Below are 18,069 nucleotides of genomic sequence, written 5' to 3'. Positions count from 1 at the left end.
AATCCAGGCTGGGTCTTCTCTTCCTTACAAACATCTGGGCCCTCCCTGTACCACTCCTTCCATAGGACAGTGGCTTGGCGCACACTGGGTGGTAGTGAGCAAAGTTCCACGCTTCACATAGCTGGAGCATTCAGGACTAACATTTCTGGAGGATGGGCAGAAAGCTGGAAGTAACCTTTCTTCCCCTAGGCTAGTTGGGAGCCCCGTCCTCCCACAAGCCAGTCCACACAGCCTTAAGCTTTCTAGGAAGTTGCTCTCCTACAGCCCCCCGCTGCCACTTCCCCCTCCCAGAGTTCTGAGAAGCCAGGCCCCTCCTCTCCTGCCTTGCTCCCAATGCCCTAACTTCTCCCTTTGGCCAGAAGCCAAAGCTGGCTCCCAAGAGGCTGTGGCCCTGGTCTGGTTCCCAGCCCCACAGCTACCACTGTGGGAAAACACTGGAGCCTGGGCTATATTCCCCCTCTGGAGAGGCACAAGCGGGCACCGACAACTGTAAGGGCAGCTGCCCCAGAACTATGGGGAGGTGAGGCTAGTCCAGCCCAGAAGGTTTTAACCGAATGTCTTATCCCTATAGCAGTAACATATCCCATAGCAGTATTATTTTCTTGATTTTATTCGTCAATATAAAAATACTCAAATATTTACAACAAATAAATACGCGAGAACACAATAAGTTACACTGTTAGGAGCCCTCCTCCTAGGGCTGGGAGAGGCTATGCAATATCCACAGCATGCCCACCCTCTTTCTTCCCCTCTCCCCCTCCCCCCCACACAACCTTTCCCAGCCCTGTAAGGGAGGACAAGTATAAAATACCACTGAACCCCCAGGGCCAAGTGGGAGGCCCCTCCCACCCTTGCCCCAAACACACAGGAGAATCCATCTCCCTCCCCCCAACCCTGAAAACATTCACAGCCCTAGGAGCAGGACCAGGCCCACTCCAGAGCCCTGGACTCCCCCAAAGGGGTACAGCACCCTGCCCAGCCCACCCCCATATGTACATCGCTGACCCACACTGGGGACAGGTGGGGGTAGGAGAGGCAAAGTGATACAACCCCTTCCCCTTCATAGCTCCAATGACTCACCAGGAGGACCCCAGGCCAAGGGAAGACTTGACAGAAAAAGGAAGACTATCACATACACACACGCACACACACACACACACACACACACACACAGGCACACGCACAGAAAAAGGAAGACTAAGTCACACCCACGTGTGCACACACCCACATCTCCAACTTCTGCCTTGAAAAGTTTTGGCTGCTGGGGTCCCGTGTGTCCGTGATTCACAGCCCCTCACAGAGAGGAGGAAGATGCCTCCTGTGAGGCCGGTGCCCTGGTGAGCCACACCAAGTGGCAGTGCCCGTGCTGAGCAGAGCAGGTCCCCATGGCCGGGCAGGTGCTGGGCAGGGTCCGTCCCAGGCCGAGCCCGGTGCCCGCGCCATGTCCCTGAGGTAGCTGGTGCCTGTGCAAAAGGAGAGGCCGCGCCTCCCGCGCTGCCCCTGCGAGGAGGTGGGGGCCCCTCATACTGAGGACTCCTCAGGATTGGAGTCTGGCAGCGGCTGGCGCTGCTGCAGCTTGCGCCTCAGTTCGTCGGCCAGCTCCGGCAGAGGGTGCCCGAGCCCCCCGCGGTCCTCCCCGCCCAGTTGTAAGCGCACGTAGCCGTTGGCGTTTGAGTTCCGCCCCCCCCCCAGGTGAAGCCGGGTGGGCGAAGGCAGGGGCTGGCCGGGGATGCCCGGAGGCGGAGAGGGGGGCGCGCCCCCGGGCTGGCAGCGTGCGTGTCCGGGCACGATCTTGAGGGAGCCGTCCGAGTAGTAGTAGCCCACGGGGTCCCAGAGTTTCTCATCGGTCTCCGGGCCGGGCCTGAAGGGGGGACTGGTGGGCTCCTTGGGCAGCTCCAGGGGGTACACCAGGGTCCTCTCTGCCGCCTTGGCGCCTTTCTCCAGCTCCTCCCGCAGCCGCCGGCGCAGTGACAAAACAAGCAGCAGCAGGACCAGGCACACAGCTCCCAGGGCCACCACGGCCAGCCACACCAGCCCCAGGTTTTCCAAGGGCGCTCGAGCCTCCAGGGTCACCGACGGGCCTGCCACCACAGCCACCAGGTAGCCTTCAGCGGCCAGCCTCGCCCCCTGCTCCTCCGAAAAGCAGTGATAGGCCCCGGCATGGCGGGGCTGGGCAGCCATCACGACCAGGGCCTGCAGGCGGGCGTCATAGAGGAAGGAGCCGGGCTGTTCCACAGGCAGGTCTCGGCCCCCAAAGGTCCAGCGGGCATGAGCCAAGTTGGAGGAGAGGCGGCAGGGCAGCACCAGGTCTGTGCCTGCCACCACGGTGATGTTTTTGGGTGTGAGCCTGACTGCAGCAGTAGAGAGGGAAGAGAGCAGAGTTAGCACAGGAAACCCAGGGCCACAGGGAGCAGCAGACGTTCTAGCTCATGCCCAGGGCCCATCCTACCCAAAGAGGGAGAAAAAAGGCAGCTCACCTTTTTTATTGCCACGGAGATTACAAATGCCTGAGGTGTCTGAGACTGCCACATGCTGGATCAGCAAGGACCTGTTTGGGGAAGCAGGGTCCATGGGCATCGTGGCTCCCACCACCCTGCCCCTCACCCCTAGTCCCAGCATGTGACTAGGCGCTAGTCACCCACTCACCCAGAGTGGCCACCCACGGCTATACAGCGGCTGGCGTTGACACTCCAGGCACAGTAGGGGTCCCGAGCGAGGACACAGTCAGCACAGGAGCGGTACTTCACGCAGTCAGCCAGGGGCAGCTGAACCAGCTGAGAGCGGGAGCCTGCAAAGAGCAGCTTCTGCAAGGGAAGCGGGACACAGTGGGGTCAGCCAGGCTGGGACACGGCCCAGGGCCAGCTCAGACTGCTGCATGGGAGTGCAAGGGCAAAGGTGCCCACGGAGGAAGAGGGCCGTGTTCAAGTCTGAGGGGGGAAATCGAAGGACCGAAGAACACACAGAGGGCTTACTAGAAGCCAGACACAATCCTAAGCACCTTAGAGATGTGACCTTCTTAGACAAGAACAGTGGAACTGTGAGGCTGAGGAATATAATCACACACACACACACACACACACACACACACACACACACACACACTCCAGTACAGTATAAATAGGGCAGGAAGTGTGTTTTCCGCTAGGCCCATTCGCCCTCACAATAGCACGAGCATAGTATAAGGTGTTTTCCTCTGTTTGAATGGTGACTGCCAATCCATTTGTTTCTTCAACCACAGACCTTTCTGCCACTATTCCATGTTCTGGAGAACAATCTGAGCCACAATAGTTGGTCAAGGCAGAACACATGAGAGTTCAGGGGAGTCACAAAGCAGGCCAGAAGGAATGGTAGGATGCAAGCAGAAGCAGTGCTTCAGACGAACAGTCAAGGGACTGGAGGGCTGGGACCGGGCAGCAACGGGGGCCAGTGTCATAGGGCGTCCTGAACAAACAGCCCCAGAGGCCCGCTCAGCAGTGGCCCCACCAGAGAAGAGGCTGTACATAGCAGAGACACAGCACAACCTCAAGGGGTCTGAAGGAAGCATGGGGAGCAGCTGCCAAGGCCCAATTCTGGGAACATAGCCCCGTGGGGACCTGGCTATATATAACGCCCACGGAGCACAGATTCCGTTAGCACTCTTGTTTCCTGGAACCCGCCCCAAGCTAAGCGAGGTGTGTTCCAGTGCCCCTCCCCACCCCGGCACTGGCCAAGCAAAAGACAAGGGAAGGCGGAGGGACAGAGTGGGGTGCTGATTACTACCTTGCTCCGGGATAGAACCAAGCTTTCCACAGGCTCCTGGTCAAACACCTGCATCTCCTCAATCAGGTGCACCCAGGACCCCAGGCTCACAGCCTTGAGTAGCCAGCCGCCTCCTGTGGGGGTTGGGGGAAGACAGGTGTAAATGAGAGGGCACAGGGCCCCGGGGGCCGCTCCAGATCTCCCTACCCCAGACACCCAGCTTCAAGCAGCTGTGCCCGCATCCCCAAGTGCCTACCTGTGCCAATGAACAGCACCGTATAGGTGGCTCCATCAAGCCCCGTAACCCGGTCAGCCACCAGGTGAGTGAAGTTGGTGTCCTTCTTCACAAGCAAAGGCCGGTTCCAGCGAGGCCCTACCTGCTCCTCCATCAGTGGGTGCTTCTTGATGAAGTTGAGGGTGTTATCAGGCAGCTCCAGAGAGCTGGTGTAGCCATGGCGCCGGTGCCAGTTGTTGATGCACTGGGGTAGGGCGGGGAGGGGGGTGAAGGGAGGACAGTGGTCAGCATGTGCGGGTGGGTACTGCAGCTGAGGCCAGAGCCCATCCCTGCTCTGGAGGACTCACCGAGCCTGGCCGCGGGCTGGGTACAGGGTCAGTATAGCGGCCCCACTTCTGGGCTTGCTCACGGTACTCCTTGTAGGGACCCTCGAATACCCTCTGGATCTCTTCCAGCTGGTACTCACAGACTGCTGACATGTCCACATCGCCCCTGTCACAGCAAAGGAGGGAGCCCTAGTGTCACACATGGTGCCTCCTTTACCCCAGTCCATGGCATGTACGGGGAAGGCAGGGCCCACATAAAGCAGTCATGGGCGTGTGCAATGGAAGGTCTGCTCTAACATACCACTTGGGGGGTGGAGGGGGCGCTGCGCAGCTTTCCCCCTACCTGCCGTGGCAGGAGGGTGCTCTACAAAGAGGCAGATGCCCAACATCCTCCCTGGCTTCCAGTCAACTGACTACTTGGGCTTTACCCAGAGGCCTGCACCGATCAACCATCCCTGACCCGAAAACCTCCTCCTCCCCAACCCCCAAGGATTCCTGGCCAACTCACCACCGGGCCCGAAAAACCCCGAAGAAGGTGGTATTGTGCCAAGAGGCCTCCTGCAGCGTGTGCAGTGCCTGCAGTTGGTTGAAATAGAGCTGCCAGTCGGGGGCAGAGCACACCAGCCTCGCCTTCAGGAACGTGGTCCACTTCCTCTGCAGGGTCCGTGCACCCCCCATGTCTCCCTGGCAGATGGCAAGGGGGCACTGTTGGTCAGTCCTGCCAAGCCAGCAGGGCTCCCAGGGCTCACCACTGCAGGACTCCGTACCTTGCAGACCCGGGCTACCCGAGCCACCACCTGTTCGGCGTAGCAGTCATACTCCACCGCTCGCTCGCTGAAGAAGAAGTAGACCTTGTCATCGTCCCCCGTGAAGCTGCCCACACTCTCCGGTATGTAGGCAGAGCCAACAAAATGCGGTTCTACAGGAAGGGGAGGAGGGTTAGCGAGCAGTCCTGGGGCCCTTGCAGGGCCCCCACCCATGGCTCTCCCTCTCTCCAAGCCAGCTCCTTGGGGCTCACCGTTGAGCCAGAAGGCCAGGTATTCCGTCTTCATGGAGTGGTGAGGCCCCATGTTACGCAGGATAACGGGCTCTGTACCTAGGAAGTTGTTGAGCGTGGCCGAATACAGCTCACCGTCTATGGGAGACAGAGGGTCAGGCAGGCCAGAAGAGACATGAAGACACATTCAAGCCACGCAGACCCAAACGAGTTTTGGGGAATGCCCCAGTCTGCAGTGGGGACAGCCACTCACCCACAAGGAGGCCAGTGTGGCCCTTAGCTGGGTCATAGGGACATTTTCCCTTCCCATCCTCAAACTCTCCACGCTCCAAAGTGAAGGTGAGCATGTCCTAGGGGCAGGGAAGAGAAGAGACAATAAGGATAAGATACAGAATGCTGGGGGGTCCAGAGAAAGGTAAGGAGGGGGATGGAGGGGAGAAGAAAGCACTCACGATGTAGGTGCACTTGGGCTGGAAGGCGTAAGTGCCGCAGACATACAGGTGGGAAGTGTTGTAGGGCTGCAGGAAGCGGATGAAGTTGAAACACTCCGTCTGGGAGAGAGAGGCATTCATTTAGAGTGGGACATGGGACACAAGGACCAAGAATGGGTCTGGGACAATGGGAGAGGGTCAGGGTAGGGGGGAGACAGCATGTGCCATGAGGCCTGGCCAGTGGAAGTACTGAGGCTCTGGCTCTCCTGGCCTAGTCTGAGCACCCACCTGGTTACTCTTCCCTTTCTGGATGCACTCGGCCTTCTTCTCAGCTGGTGCCTCCCAGGAGATCTGGGAAGGGGGCAAAGGGAGGCATGTCAACATCTCGAGTACACAGTAAGCATGTGCCCTGAGTATGTGCCACAAGCATGGCCTGTGGCAGCCACACAGGGATACCACAAATAAGGATATACAGACCCCATTCTCTGGGAGTTTATTTTAACAGAGGACAGAAACCCTAGACTGCCCCAAAGCTGCAGATGAGGGAAAAGCATGCCCACTCTGCTAGGAGGGTGGGCCTAGAGACTGAGCAAAACTTCCACAGGGGAGAACAGGGTTGAGGGGACAGCTTGATCCAGCAAAGCCTCTCTGAGTCCTGCCACTCTCACCACTCCTATGTGCCTCCCGCTCCCCCACCTCTCACCGCTCCTTGCAGCTCCAGAGCCTCCACGCTGAAGACAAACAGGGCTTCCCGGGCCCCCACGTAGAGAAGCCCTGTCTGCTCAGTTAGGGTCAACGTCAGGAAGTCCTGGGTGCCAGATTGGGAGAACCGCCGTACTACTGTGGCCAACTCTGCAAGGACAAGATGGGAGTCAGTAGGGCGGTGAATGGGCAGGCCTTCCTGGGGCTCTATCTAGGCACCCCCCCCCCATCAGCCTTCCTCTCCATAACAGTCTCCTGGGCCTAATCACTCGTATTGACTACATTACAGCCAGCACCCCACGAGCAGATGCCAGCTAAGCACCCTGACCGGCGATAATGGGCCTTCTCTAACAACCTTTTGGCTCTGCTAGCTCCACCCAAGCCTCCCTGGCCTTTCCTAGCCTGGGAGGTGGCAAATCTTGGCTGATGAAGAGGAAGGAAGGATATCTCAGCCACAGCTTCCGGCCAGAGGAAGCCATCAGACTGATGGCCCTCACTCTCAGGGTCAACGGCACCTCTGGCTGCAGAGCTGGGCTCTTCCCCCTCCCAGCTTCCTCTGCTACTGCTTCCTTCTTTGCTGCCCGGTGCCACATCAAGGTCCAGCCGGGCCCCAGCTCCTGATCCAGCAAAGCAGTATGTACAGAAGTTGCCTTAGGAAACTCTTCACTCCAGCGGGCCTCAAATCCAGGCTGCCAGAGATACAAGCCTGGGGCAGGCAGGGATGGCAGGAGAGTGAGTTGGGCCTGGGAGGCCAGGCCAGGGTGGTCAGAGGAAGCCAGAGGCTAGGGACCAAAGAAGACACTGAAGCCTCAGGGCCGGGAAGCCTTGTTGCTGTTCAACCATGAACAGTACGACAACACTGATATAGTCTCAGGATTCCTACGTCAGCACCCAAAATAGCTACCGACCTGTCCTCTGGGTCCCCCTAAACCAGCCTTAGTCTTTGGAGCCAGACACAGGCTGGCAAGGGAGGGCTTCATTAGCCCCCGTGTGGAGCCTGTGGGAGGTGAGCTCATCCCAGGTCCCCAGAGAACACAGATGATACAAACACCTGACATCACCTCTTAGTACAGGTGTGCTCCCGCAAAGGGCTGTCAGGGCTGCTGCTCCGCCCCCCGTAAGAACACGTGCATAAACACATCCAGGGCCACCAGAGGGCACAAGTGTCAGGGCAGCAGAAGGGGTCTATTAGGGCTGATAAGGGGCCAGAAAGCCAGAAAGATTTTGGGGAGAAGGGGTGATGACACTCTCTGCCTTATACTATCTGGGGTCAGTTTTCTCTGTGGGCTCATGCAAGTGCCAGTCCAGAAGTAAGACATAGGGAGAGTGATACAGAATGGTCTCTCTTCCTTGCAGAACAGGGGCAGCCAGGTCCTGTCCTAAGCCTCTGAAGAAAGGATATCCCAGGACTACTAGTTTTGGGTCCCTGGGGCCACTCTCTCTCATTTCTTAGAAAGCTGTGTCATAGACATTGGTGGGCTTCGAGCCCACAGCGGAATAAAGCTGGCACAATCTAGGGGCCATTGCTCCTCTCACCCCACCAGTCCCTCCTGACCTCCCCTCCCCACATTGGTCTTCCTCCTGAAGACTTTAGGCACTCACCCCCAGAAGATACGGTCTTCCGGGGCACCAGGTTCCACCACATCTCAGCCCCAATGCCCAGGCCCCACAGCCCCACTGCCAGCAGCCAGACAGCCCAGTGTGGGGCCATGGCAAAAGCCTCGGCTCTAAGCTCCAGGCCAGCCGCCCTGCTGGGGGAAAAGAAAGGGTCAGAATCACAGCCAGAGAAAACAGACCGGAAGGGGGCCCACACAAGCCCATGCCGGGAGGCGGGAGGCGTGCTGACAGTACAGAAGACCTGATCAGGTCTCCCCAGGAGCCTTCTAGATTCCCCACTTGCCAGTCCTTGGAGCAGAGCCTAGGTCCCCTCCCACACCTGGCCTCAGCCCCCACAGCCTTCAAAGGAGGTGGGGACCCCCAGAGGGGAGGGGAGGAGCTGAGTCAGCTGGAGGGGTGGGCACTCCAAGAAACCTCTGGCCTCCAGGCCCTCTCCCACTCCCTCTCAACAGGAAGTTGTTTAAGAAAATTAAAAAGGGACCCCTTCCCCCACTCAGGCCTGACAGATTTGAGGATTTCTTAAAATAACCTCTGGAAGCAGGACCTGCCCCCAATGGGGCTCCAGCCGGCCCCAAGATCTACTTCTGTCACGAAAACCCCTTGGCAGGGTGAAGGGGCATAGGGTGGGTGGGTGGGTGGGTGGTTGCAGAAGGTCCCCACCGCCCCCAGGGAGCGGCCTTGATGCATCAGGCGTGCGGGGTGCGGGCCCCGGCCTCTCCCCTCCCCCAGCGCAGACAATAGCCCGGCAGAGCCCCAAACCCGGCTTCCACATCAGCAGGGCTGAAGCGGGGCCGGAGCCGAAGGGGCCCAGCTTCCCGAGGCCCCTTTGTTGCCCAAGAAGGGAGGCAGGAAGTGGGTGGGATGGGCGTGGAAATGACCAGGGCCTCATCCTGTTCCTCGCACAGCCTCCTAGGAGACAGTAGCCCTCCGGCTTTGGGGCGCGGGACGACAGAGCCGGCTCCGGTCTAATCAGGGATCTCCCGCGACGCTCTCGGGGGGGGGGGGGGCGGGGGCGGGGGCGGGGGGAGTCGAGGCGCGTGCGGGGCGCGAGGAGGGCTCCTCTCGGGCCGCGGGGGACGCCCAGGGCAGGGCCGCCTGCTGCGCTGCCCGCGGGGCTGCCCAATCTTCCCAACTCAGGCACTGCGCCCCGGGACCCCGGCCTGGGCCAACCATCCGGATTAATTTCCACTGCCCCGGCCTTCCAGTGCCGGGTACAGAGGCACAGAAGCTGGGGACCTGCTCACCCCAAAACAAAGGGTCCCCGCCAAGACCTGGTCCTCGGCCACCCCCCACCCCCAGGTCCTCCCCTCCCCCAGCTCCCGGGATTTGAATGCAAACAAAGCGGCGGCGCTGGGAGCGTGGCGAGCCCGGCCTGCGGACGCCCCCTGTCGGCCCAGTGCCCCGGCTCTGGAAGGGCGGGGGGCTGGGGGATCGTTCACCCCTCCCTCCTCCGACCCCCAACACACCCCCAGGCCTCCCTCGCCCCTTACCCTAGCCGGGGCCGGACCCCGCGGCGCGCTCCGAGACGCGACCCGCCGGCGGCGCCCCCACCCCCAGCTCCTCCCAGGGCGGGGAAGCAGGGGCCGCGGGCGGGGAGGGGGCTGCAGGAGCGCGGGGCCCGGGCGCGGCGCCCCCCACCCTCGCCACCCGGAGCGGCTGCAGCGCTCCCGCTCCCGCTCCCGCTCGCGCTCCCTCCGGGGCCCGGGCGGCCAGGCGTGGGTCGGGAGCTTGGCTTTCCAGGACAGCCCGCCTCCCCGGAGGGCGGGGGGCCGCGGCAGGGAAACCCGATCCCACAACATCGGCCCCGGTCCAAGCCCGCCCCAAACTTTCCGTCGGGGGTGGGGGGGCCGGGGGCAGCTCGGGGGCCCGGAGAGGATCCCGGCCGCCGACCCGACAGCACGGGTCGCCGTCTCCCCTGCGCCCCGCCGTCCCCGGCCAGTCCGCGCCTCCGGGCGCTATGGCTGCGGGCGCTGCCTGCCCGGCTCCCGAGCCCCGCCAGGCAGCTCGCGGGGGCGCAGGAGGGATCCCGGGCCGACTGCCGTCCCCGCCGCCGCCCGTGCCTGCGCCCCGGACCCTGTCCCCCGCCGAGTCGGGGACAAAGCGGCGGCCCCGGAGCCCCGGTGCTCCCGCCCGCGCCAGCCTGGCCTCACTCACCTCTTCTGCGCGGCTTGAATCCCCGGGCGCCGCCCTCGCGCTCGGCTCGGATCACGGCCCGCCCCTACCCGCGCGCCGCCGCCCGCCTGCGCGCGCCCGCCCGCCCTCCTTCGCGGTCCCCTCCGCCTCCGCCCCTCGGTCCCGGCTCGGCTCGGCGCCCCCGGGCTCGGGCTCCCGCGCCGCCGCGCCACCGCGCCGGGCGCCGGCTCTTTCTCCGGCGCTGCCGCCGCTCCCGCCCCCTCCCCCCTGACGTCAGGCGCGGGGGGCGTCAGCGGAGGCCGGGGGCGGGACGCCAAGGCCAGCGCCGCGGGGGGCTGCGACCCGCCGCGACCCGCCGCGACCCGGGGGCCCCCGGCTCCCGTCCCGCGCGCTCCGACCCCCGCCCCTCCCCGCGCCCCGCCGCCCCGCGCCTCGGAGTCGCCGTCTGCGCCACGGCGCGGGGCGGCGGGGCGGGGGCGGGGGAGGGGCTCCGGGCACTGCCTTGGGGCTTCGGACTCACCCGGTCTTAACGAGGTGTCCACCCGCCCCCCGCAAGGCCAACCGCGCGGGCTGGGCGGCAGGGCCCGGGCATGGGGCGGAGGAGCACCCCACGCTGCAGCCCCAGGAACCAACGCGGACAAGCCACCTCGGGGCGAGTATCCCAGGGAGGGCAGCGGGGAAGCCGAGGCTCTTCGTTGGGCGGACCGGAGTGGTTTCTCTTTTGACCCCAGGGCCCCCCGGCCCCCCGCAGTCACGCTGGAACGAACGGGTCTTACCAGCCAGGGAGACCCACTTATCTCCGGGGAGTCTGCCCCTCGGTTTTCATGCTCCACGCCGAGGGACAGCGGCGCGCTTGCCCAGCTCCCGGTGAAGGCGATCCTCCGGGAGACTCCTGCTGCACAGAGCCTGCCCCCAAGAAATGACTCCTGATGCCACCGGAAGGCTGAACAACAAGTGACAGGAGCTTGAGCTCTCCTGTTCAGATGAAGGCGGCTGAGGGGAAGCCGAGCTGGAGAACTCCCACCTCTAGAAGCGCCTGCCCCCGCCCACAGCAGCTCCTAGAAGTCACTTGTGGCTCTGGCCTCCTTCCCTGGGCGTGCTGGAGTGGACCTTGCCAGCTGGTCCTCGGAGCTGGGCAGGTGGACAAACCCCAGGGAAGCCGCCCCACTGGCACCCAGTCACAGATGCCTCCTCTTGGCTAGGGGCAAATGACAGAGGTAGAGAGACTGGAGCCTCGGGGCTTTGGTGGTAACTTTAAGCGAGAGCAGTCCTAGAGGGGAGGAACAGTGTAGAGCCCCGTCAGCAGATCTGGATTATAAATCAGTCCCGACAGGAGCTTTTGTTCTGAGTTAAAACTTGGCATCTGAAAATGGAGACCAGAAGAGTAGTGGAGATAATTGGGAAAAGCAGCCCAGTTTGGATTCAGTAACAATCGGGTCTTTGCTGGTACGCATAAAGGCCCCTTCTCCCCCACTGGCCAAAGCCACATTTCCCAGCTCCTTTCCACCAGGGGGGAAAAAAAAAAAGCTGTGGTCTTGGAGATGCTGGAGATAGAGGGCAAGCCAAGTTAACAGCATGGGATGGGCAGGGAAGGTTCTGTGCTTCAGCTGGCCCGGAGGGAGATGTGTTTGACTCCTCTTCCAGGTTAGACGCTGTGATTAAGTGGAGGTAGACTGATAGGCAAATATCCTTCACATTTGTTCTGGGCTTTAGACTTGCAACACACATTTCCTCACATCATCCTCATGACCACTCTTCAACAGGCAGCTATTGTTTCTCTGATGTTAGAGATAAAATGAGTCTCTGGAGGGTTTAGCAACCTGCTCAAAGTCACATAGATAATTAGCAAGATCAGAATGTTAAATCAGGTCTTGGGACTCCCAGTTCTATCCTTCCACTAAGTCAGAGCGCATCTGGACAGCTTTTAAGCTCCAAACAGCATGTCTCCTGCGGCTTTTCTCACCTCTGCTCCCACCCCCACCAGGCAGAGACTTGAGCTCCTGGCTCCATCTGCAAGATGGCCCCAGTGGAAAGTTTGAAAGGTGGTTTGGTTTCACTGGCAGGTACAGTCTTCTGGACGTTATGGCGGGCTTCTCCATCACTGCCCTTCCCTCCCCAGTGCTCCTCCAAGATAAGGCTGCAGCTCCCCCCCAACCCCCTGTTCTACCTGCACTCATTTCCTGCCTGGTTCTGTTCATTTCCAGCGCTGGCCTTTTCCATGGGTGGGTGGACAGAGGATAAAGTTTCCTGCATGACTACTTGCTCATGATTCATACTTTTTAATAAAAGCACAACTGGTCAAAAAAGAGGATTCCTGGGTTTTAGATTAAGAAAGGGGAACAAAAGAAGTCTCCTGTACCTGTCGTGTACTCCCTACGGCCTGTCTGGCATATTCTATTTAAAATACCTATGCCTCAGGCCTTAGACCCTGACAGACCCTCCTGCTCACCTGCTTGCAGCCAAGTTAAGGAAAGACCTAGATATGCTAAATGCCTTCTAAGGTTCTCTAAAGATCCACTGGCAGCTCAGCTGAGGCCAGTCCCTATAGATGGGCCCAGGAGTCTTATCTGAAAAGCAAGCCCCCGCCCCTTCCCCCACCTATGTGCCATGGTGTCCCTCCTTTGAGCTCCTTACCCCTAGCTCTTGAGTCTGAGAGGCAGCTCTCAGACCAGGTGGAGCCCAGGATTCACACTGAGTTTCTCCAGTCAGCACTGCCTGGCTGACTTACAAAGGATCCAGGAGCTGCTGTCAACCCACAGAGGGGGAAATGAGAAAGCCCGGGTCAGCCACCCTGCAGGGATCTTTCTGAGGGCCTGGGGACCGAGGTGAGTGGGGATGTAGGAAAAGGACTTCCTCTCTCTACTTCCTCCTACAGGAGAGTTATCAAAGCTGTCCACCTGGGAAGCCTTTCCCTTCCCAGCCCCTCCCTGCCACCATCACCAAAAGGAAGCAGGAAAACATCCGTCATCACAGCCCCGGATGCTGACTTTCCAGTGGCTTCAATCAGGATATCCCTCAGTCTTTTCCCAGGGGCTCAGGGATCTGGAAAGGGCAAGTGGTGAAGCTGCCAGCACCATTGTGGAAATCTTGGCCTAGAGGAGCCTGAGTCTCTGGTCCCAGACCAGTTTGAGAAGATCTGGTCAGCTCCCAGCCAGTTCCAGAGAGGGCCCATTACATGTCCCAGGAGATATGGGACGCCCTTGGGTGACCTCAAAGCACACCCCTCTGCTCAGGTTACAGCAAAGTCTCTGGAGGGACTGAGTATTCACCAACACCTCCTTTCTCCTTGGTATCTATTTCCCTCTTGGGGATGAGTGTGTTTGGGGAACGGGGGAGGTGGGGTCAGTGCACAAGGACCAGGACTGGAGAGAAGGGCCGCAGACGTCCCTGTGCCATCTCTTTCTCAGAGCTATGTAGGGACAACTTAAAGAACTGGAAACTCCCCAGTTCAGCCTCTTAGGCTTCCCTACTCCCTCTCTGCCCTTGAGAACAAAGAGGGGAAATTTCAAAGGTGATTTCCAGGTTTCCAGAGCAAACTGAAGAGCTGAGGATTAACTGTCAGGATGTGCAATGTCAGAAGTAGGGGCAGCCCTGAGGGACGTGAAGGAGGCTGGCTTAATGGAGCCTTTGCTCTTTTATCAGAGGATCTCAGGCCTACCTGATGCCGCTGGGGGCCTCAGTGGCGCCCCGGCCAGGGAGCCCTGTGATGTGGCCAGGAACAGAAACTAGAACTCTCGTTCGAGTCACCTGGGCATCCGAGTCACCCTGGCCAAGGACTTCTTCCATCTCTCACCTGGCAAAGGGAGCATGGCAGGGAGATGACCTGTATGGCACCTAGCACGCTGCTGTGAGCTCGTGCCCTCTGAATTATAGATGCCCCCAGCTCCTAGCTTTCTGGGCAAGGGAGGCAGCTGTGTACAGGTCTCGGGGGCACCTGAGTGGCTCAGGCGTTAAGCATCCAACTCTGGATCTCCGCTCAGGTCTTGATCTCAGGGTCATGAGTTCAAGCCCTGCGTTGGGCTCCACGCTAGGTGAAGCCTACTTAAAACAAAACAAATAAAACAGGCCCAGAAAGTGATGAGCTACCTACCCTTCAGCTCTGCTGATTGAGCCACTTGTTCTGAAGGTCCTTTATTTTGGGGGAGTTTCTTCCCTAGTTAGCCTGCCTTACCCTAACCCCCGTGGCATGAAGGAGCAAAGGAGAGGGGCACATAAACTGAGAAAGTTGCAAGCACCAGCCATGGTGAAGCTCCATCAGCAGACAGTCTGGTTGAGCTGAGGAGTGGGCACAGGCCACACTGGTGCAGGGGTCATCCTGTGCTACTTCCACCTCTATGGCCCCATGCAACCCCCTCTTTCAACCCAAGTCAGGAGGGGCCTGATACTAAAATGGACTCTGTGGGTTGGAGTAGACAGAGATTGGGGATACCCAGGGATCTCCCCAAGGGTGCACAGGGCCCACCCAGTCCTCAAGGGGGATGGGCCAAAGACATCCAGCACGTCATTAAAACCCACCAAACTGATCTTGGGTAAGCCTGAGGGAAGGCAGCATCCAGAATGCTCTTTTGGCACACACCCCCCCCCCCCTTCTAATTCTGGGGAGTTGATTTCAGAACTCAATGATAAACTGAATTAAGTGTAATTACAGCTCACTCTGTGGATCTTTCCCAGAAGGGGCAGTGAGTGGTGAGGGAGAGGCGGGTAGCCCCGGACTGGGTCCAAGCAGACATTCCCTATCCCTGCTCCCTCGGTTTCTGACAGCTCTCAGGCCACAGGAATAACTGCTCCTCCCTCAGGATTTACAAAGAGCCGTCTGGGGCAGGGGGTGGAGCCTAAGACGACTGGGTCACATGACTGTTGAGGTGGGAACTCAGCACAGCACCAGCAGGGATGTCAGGAAACTGGACACTGGGCACTTAGGACAGGGACTGGAGAAAATCTTATAAGCCACCGATGCTGAAATAAGACTTTAGTGTGCACAAAGAAAGCTCACATTAGTGACAGAGAAAGAAGGAGAGTGGGGAAGGCCCAGGAGGGCCCTGGGAAACTGGAGTGTGGACATAAAGGCCTGGGGGCAGAGGAGGCAGCCGGGATGGGAAGGAGGGCTGAGGGGTAGGCCAGGCAGGGAGGCATCATGTTCATTGTCCTGACGGGGTCAGGAGCAGCGTGGAGGCAGGCTCTTGCTTCATCACACTGGTCCTCCTCTGGCCTCTGTTCTTTGCTTCCTCCTATTCCTTGAGCCCTGTTCACTTCCTGCCAGAGCCAACAGCCGGAGACTGTTGTCTTTCCAGGGGTTGAAGTACTGGGCCTGTGGCAAAGAGAAAAACCGTATGATGGCCCCGGCCCGGGTGGTGCCCACTGTCCTGAAGCTCCCGGACTCTCCAGCATCAGCATCCATTGCAGGCCTCCTCATGCCAGGTGCTGGGCTACAAGAGTCCTATGGCTCCCAGGGCAGGAGAGGGCACGGCGGGTCAACAGGCCACTTGACCACAGCGCATGCGTGCTCTGCCTGGCTTCCCTCTCCTTGTGGCTTGAAGGCCCAGGGCAGTGTGATAGGATGGTGGGGCCTGCCCCCTGACTTGGCCAGGCCACAAGTCACTTTTCTTTCTCTTCATGACAAACACACTGTTTCCCACCAGAGACTAGTGTGATCTAGTTCCCTGGGGATTGAGGGTGAGGTCTGCTCTCCAGTTTTCTCAGAGACTTGCGAAATCTGAGACCCAAGCCACAGCCTGTGGCCAATGTGTCAGCCCCAAGTCAGAGGTTACAGAAGGAAGGACAAGCAGAAAAAAGTCAGAGGATTGACAAACTGGGAGCCTGAGGAGCATGAGTGGAGAAATGCTCATCAGACCCAGCCTGTCTCCGTCAAGGCCTGGGGGCTAGGGGAGGGAAGAGCCCCCCTAAGCCAGAGGGTGCTGCTTGTCAGAGGGATAGAAGCCAGAAGCTTGGCTGCCAGAGCAGGGCTTGGACTGTGCTTAAATCTGTAGGTTCCGGAGTCAGGCCAGATGTGTGCCCTGGTTCTGACACTTACACATTGCCTTCGTGATGGGGCAAGCTATTCAAACTCTCAGTGACTGGTTAGCTTGGCTGTGAAATGGGATTGTAACAATACCTGTCTCATGGAGTAAAGGGGTCATTGTTCAGTATAAGCTATGAGTATTATTACCTAACAGAGCCCGAGAAAATCAGGGGCATGGAGGTTGTTGCTGCAGGAATTGGAGGGACCAGGGCAGACTGAGAGGGTCCCTCCCAGCAGAGTAGGAGGCCAGCCTCAGGCCTGCAGGACAAGTGGACAACTGGTGCATCTGGTGCCCCTTCTTGGGGCATTGCTCACCGCTACTATTCCCTAGGGTGAGGTTTTTCTTTGCAATTGCCCAGGAGCTGGCCTCTCATCTCCCCCTCACTACACCCTTGCCCTGGGCATTTGATTTTTTTTTTTAAGATTTTATTTATTTATTCATGAGAGACACACACACAGAGAGAGAGAGAGAGAGAGAGAGAGAGGCAGAGACACAGGCAGAGGGAGAAGCAGGCTCCATACAGGAAGTCTGACGTGGGACTTGATCCCGGGTCTCTGGGATCACGCCCTGGGCTGAAGGCGGTGCTAAACCGCTGAGCCACCTGGGCTGCCCTGGGCATTTGATTATTGGTAAAAGTGATAAAGGTCCTCTGAGGCATCTCCACTACCCTCCCTCCACCCACGCTGCCCTCTCCACCCATGGCCAGCCAGGAGCTCAGTAGTTGCAGTGAGGGTGGACATGCTGCTGGCTCTGGTTAGCTGGCCTGACCACTTCCCTCCCCTCCCTAGTCTAGGGGTCAGAGGGGTCACCACCTGGGGCTGGCAGTGGGCCAGCAGCTCCTGCCAGCGGATATAGGTCTGGGCAGCCAGGTCCTTGAGTCTGGTCCAGTGCATGGCTTGGGGACTCTCCCGGATATGGGTGCTGACATGGCGGTCCAACTGCAGGCAGAGCAGCTGCAGATCTCCCTGCAGGGATGGGGTGTGCATGAGGGAGGGTGTATGTGGCATAGGCCAGGCCCAGCCACAGCAGGGGAGTAAGGAGAACAAAATCAGAGAAAGAGAGGAATGGATTTGAATGCCTGGTCAGAAGTAGGGCAGGAAAGGGAGGAGCTTGGGTCAGTATCCCTTGGGAATGCCTTGTGGGACACTGGGAAGAGGAGGGAACCTTGCTCCCTCAGCACTTCTTTCACAGCCTCCCATCTCAGCCCCCAGGGATACTCACCCATTGGTCTGGAGTAATATCCTGGCAGCTGACCACCACCCCAGCCAGTGTCAGCAGGCTGTAGCACAGGTAGCAGACCTGGAAAGACCACAGAGAGACAGGCTCCCCTAACTCTGTCACCTCCAGACACCTTGATCTCAGGCCCAGGGGCCAAGGATGGGGACTCAGCCCACCACTGGGCTCCCAGCAAGTTTCTAGGGAGGTATCCTTATGGAGGGCTGTGGACCCCCTCATTCAGAACCTTCCCTCTGATATAAGGGAAGGGAGAAGAAATGTGTGGGAAATATCAGGAAGGGAGACAGAACATAAAGACTCCTAACTCTGGGAAACGAACTAGGGGTGGTGGAAGGGGAAGAGGGCGGGGGGTGGGGGGGAATGGGTGACAGGCACTGAGGGGGACACGTGACGGGATGAGCACTGGGTGTTATTCTGTATGTTGGTAAATTGAACACGAATAAAAATTAATTTATTTAAAAAAATAAAAAATAAAAAATAATAAATCCCTAAGCTGAAAAAAAAAAAAAAAAAGAACCTTCCCTCTGACGGATGACTATTCTTCCTTCATTCAGAAAAAGAAACCTCTGCCATCCAGAAATCTATACTGTCACTTAGCCCTATCCCAGGAGCCCAGCAGAGAAAGCATTCTGGG

The 18,069-nt window shown here is 59.2% G+C and overlaps 2 protein-coding genes across 11 annotated transcripts in view; both read right to left on the bottom strand.

The window, feature by feature from the left end:
• Positions 1 to 592: 592 nt before the first annotated feature.
• SEMA4C (semaphorin 4C) lies at positions 593 to 11,544 on the bottom strand. Of its 6 annotated transcripts, none has more exons than XM_025992523.2 (15): positions 10,956 to 11,544; positions 8,032 to 8,180; positions 6,431 to 6,579; positions 6,016 to 6,078; positions 5,749 to 5,847; positions 5,550 to 5,646; positions 5,318 to 5,434; positions 5,067 to 5,218; positions 4,808 to 4,983; positions 4,321 to 4,465; positions 3,995 to 4,217; positions 3,760 to 3,872; positions 2,647 to 2,804; positions 2,478 to 2,548; positions 593 to 2,351 (listed from the first exon to the last, which is right to left on the bottom strand). In XM_025992523.2, the coding sequence occupies exons 2-15, from the start codon at positions 8,138 to 8,140 to the stop codon at positions 1,522 to 1,524; spliced, it is 2,502 nt and encodes an 833-aa protein (XP_025848308.1). In that variant the 5' UTR covers positions 8,141 to 8,180; positions 10,956 to 11,544; the 3' UTR covers positions 593 to 1,521. The 6 variants fall into 6 exon arrangements, with proteins under 6 accessions (XP_025848308.1, XP_025848309.1, XP_072598742.1 ...); XM_025992524.2 differs by having other exon boundaries at positions 8,032 to 8,177; positions 10,956 to 11,494; XM_072742641.1 differs by lacking the exon at positions 10,956 to 11,544 and adding an exon at positions 10,201 to 10,326 and having other exon boundaries at positions 8,032 to 8,177.
• Positions 11,545 to 15,133: 3,589 nt separating this feature from the next.
• The window catches only part of FAM178B (family with sequence similarity 178 member B), a 108,397-nt gene continuing 105,461 nt past the window's right edge, over positions 15,134 to 18,069 (bottom strand). For all 5 annotated transcript variants that reach the window (XM_072742644.1, XM_072742645.1, XM_025992521.2 and 2 more), the window contains 3 exons: positions 17,421 to 17,498; positions 17,012 to 17,164; positions 15,134 to 15,487 (listed from right to left, as the gene is read on the bottom strand). In XM_072742644.1, the coding sequence (XP_072598745.1) occupies positions 15,368 to 15,487; positions 17,012 to 17,164; positions 17,421 to 17,498 (351 nt within the window). In that variant the 3' untranslated portion in view covers positions 15,134 to 15,367. The remainder of the gene's footprint in view (positions 15,488 to 17,011; positions 17,165 to 17,420; positions 17,499 to 18,069) is intronic.

This window comes from Vulpes vulpes, chromosome 16, assembly GCF_048418805.1.
Source record: "Vulpes vulpes isolate BD-2025 chromosome 16, VulVul3, whole genome shotgun sequence".
Lineage (NCBI taxonomy): Eukaryota > Metazoa > Chordata > Mammalia > Carnivora > Canidae > Vulpes > Vulpes vulpes.
The sequence above is the reverse complement of the archived record's forward strand: the minus strand, read 5'-3'. Positions and strand labels throughout refer to the sequence as shown.

Excerpts from the sequence above, each read along its gene's own strand:
- SEMA4C (XM_025992523.2), bottom strand. The coding sequence starts at position 8,140 with ATGGCCCCACACTGGGCTGTCTGGCTGCTGGCAGTGGGGCTGTGGGGC. Across the intron at positions 4,218-4,320 it reads CCAGCCCGCGGCCAGGCTCG|TGCATCAACAACTGGCACCG; the intron begins GTGAGTCCTCCA and ends GCCCTACCCCAG. Across the intron at positions 2,805-3,759 it reads TGGTTCTATCCCGGAGCAAG|AAGCTGCTCTTTGCAGGCTC; the intron begins GTAGTAATCAGC and ends CTTCCCTTGCAG.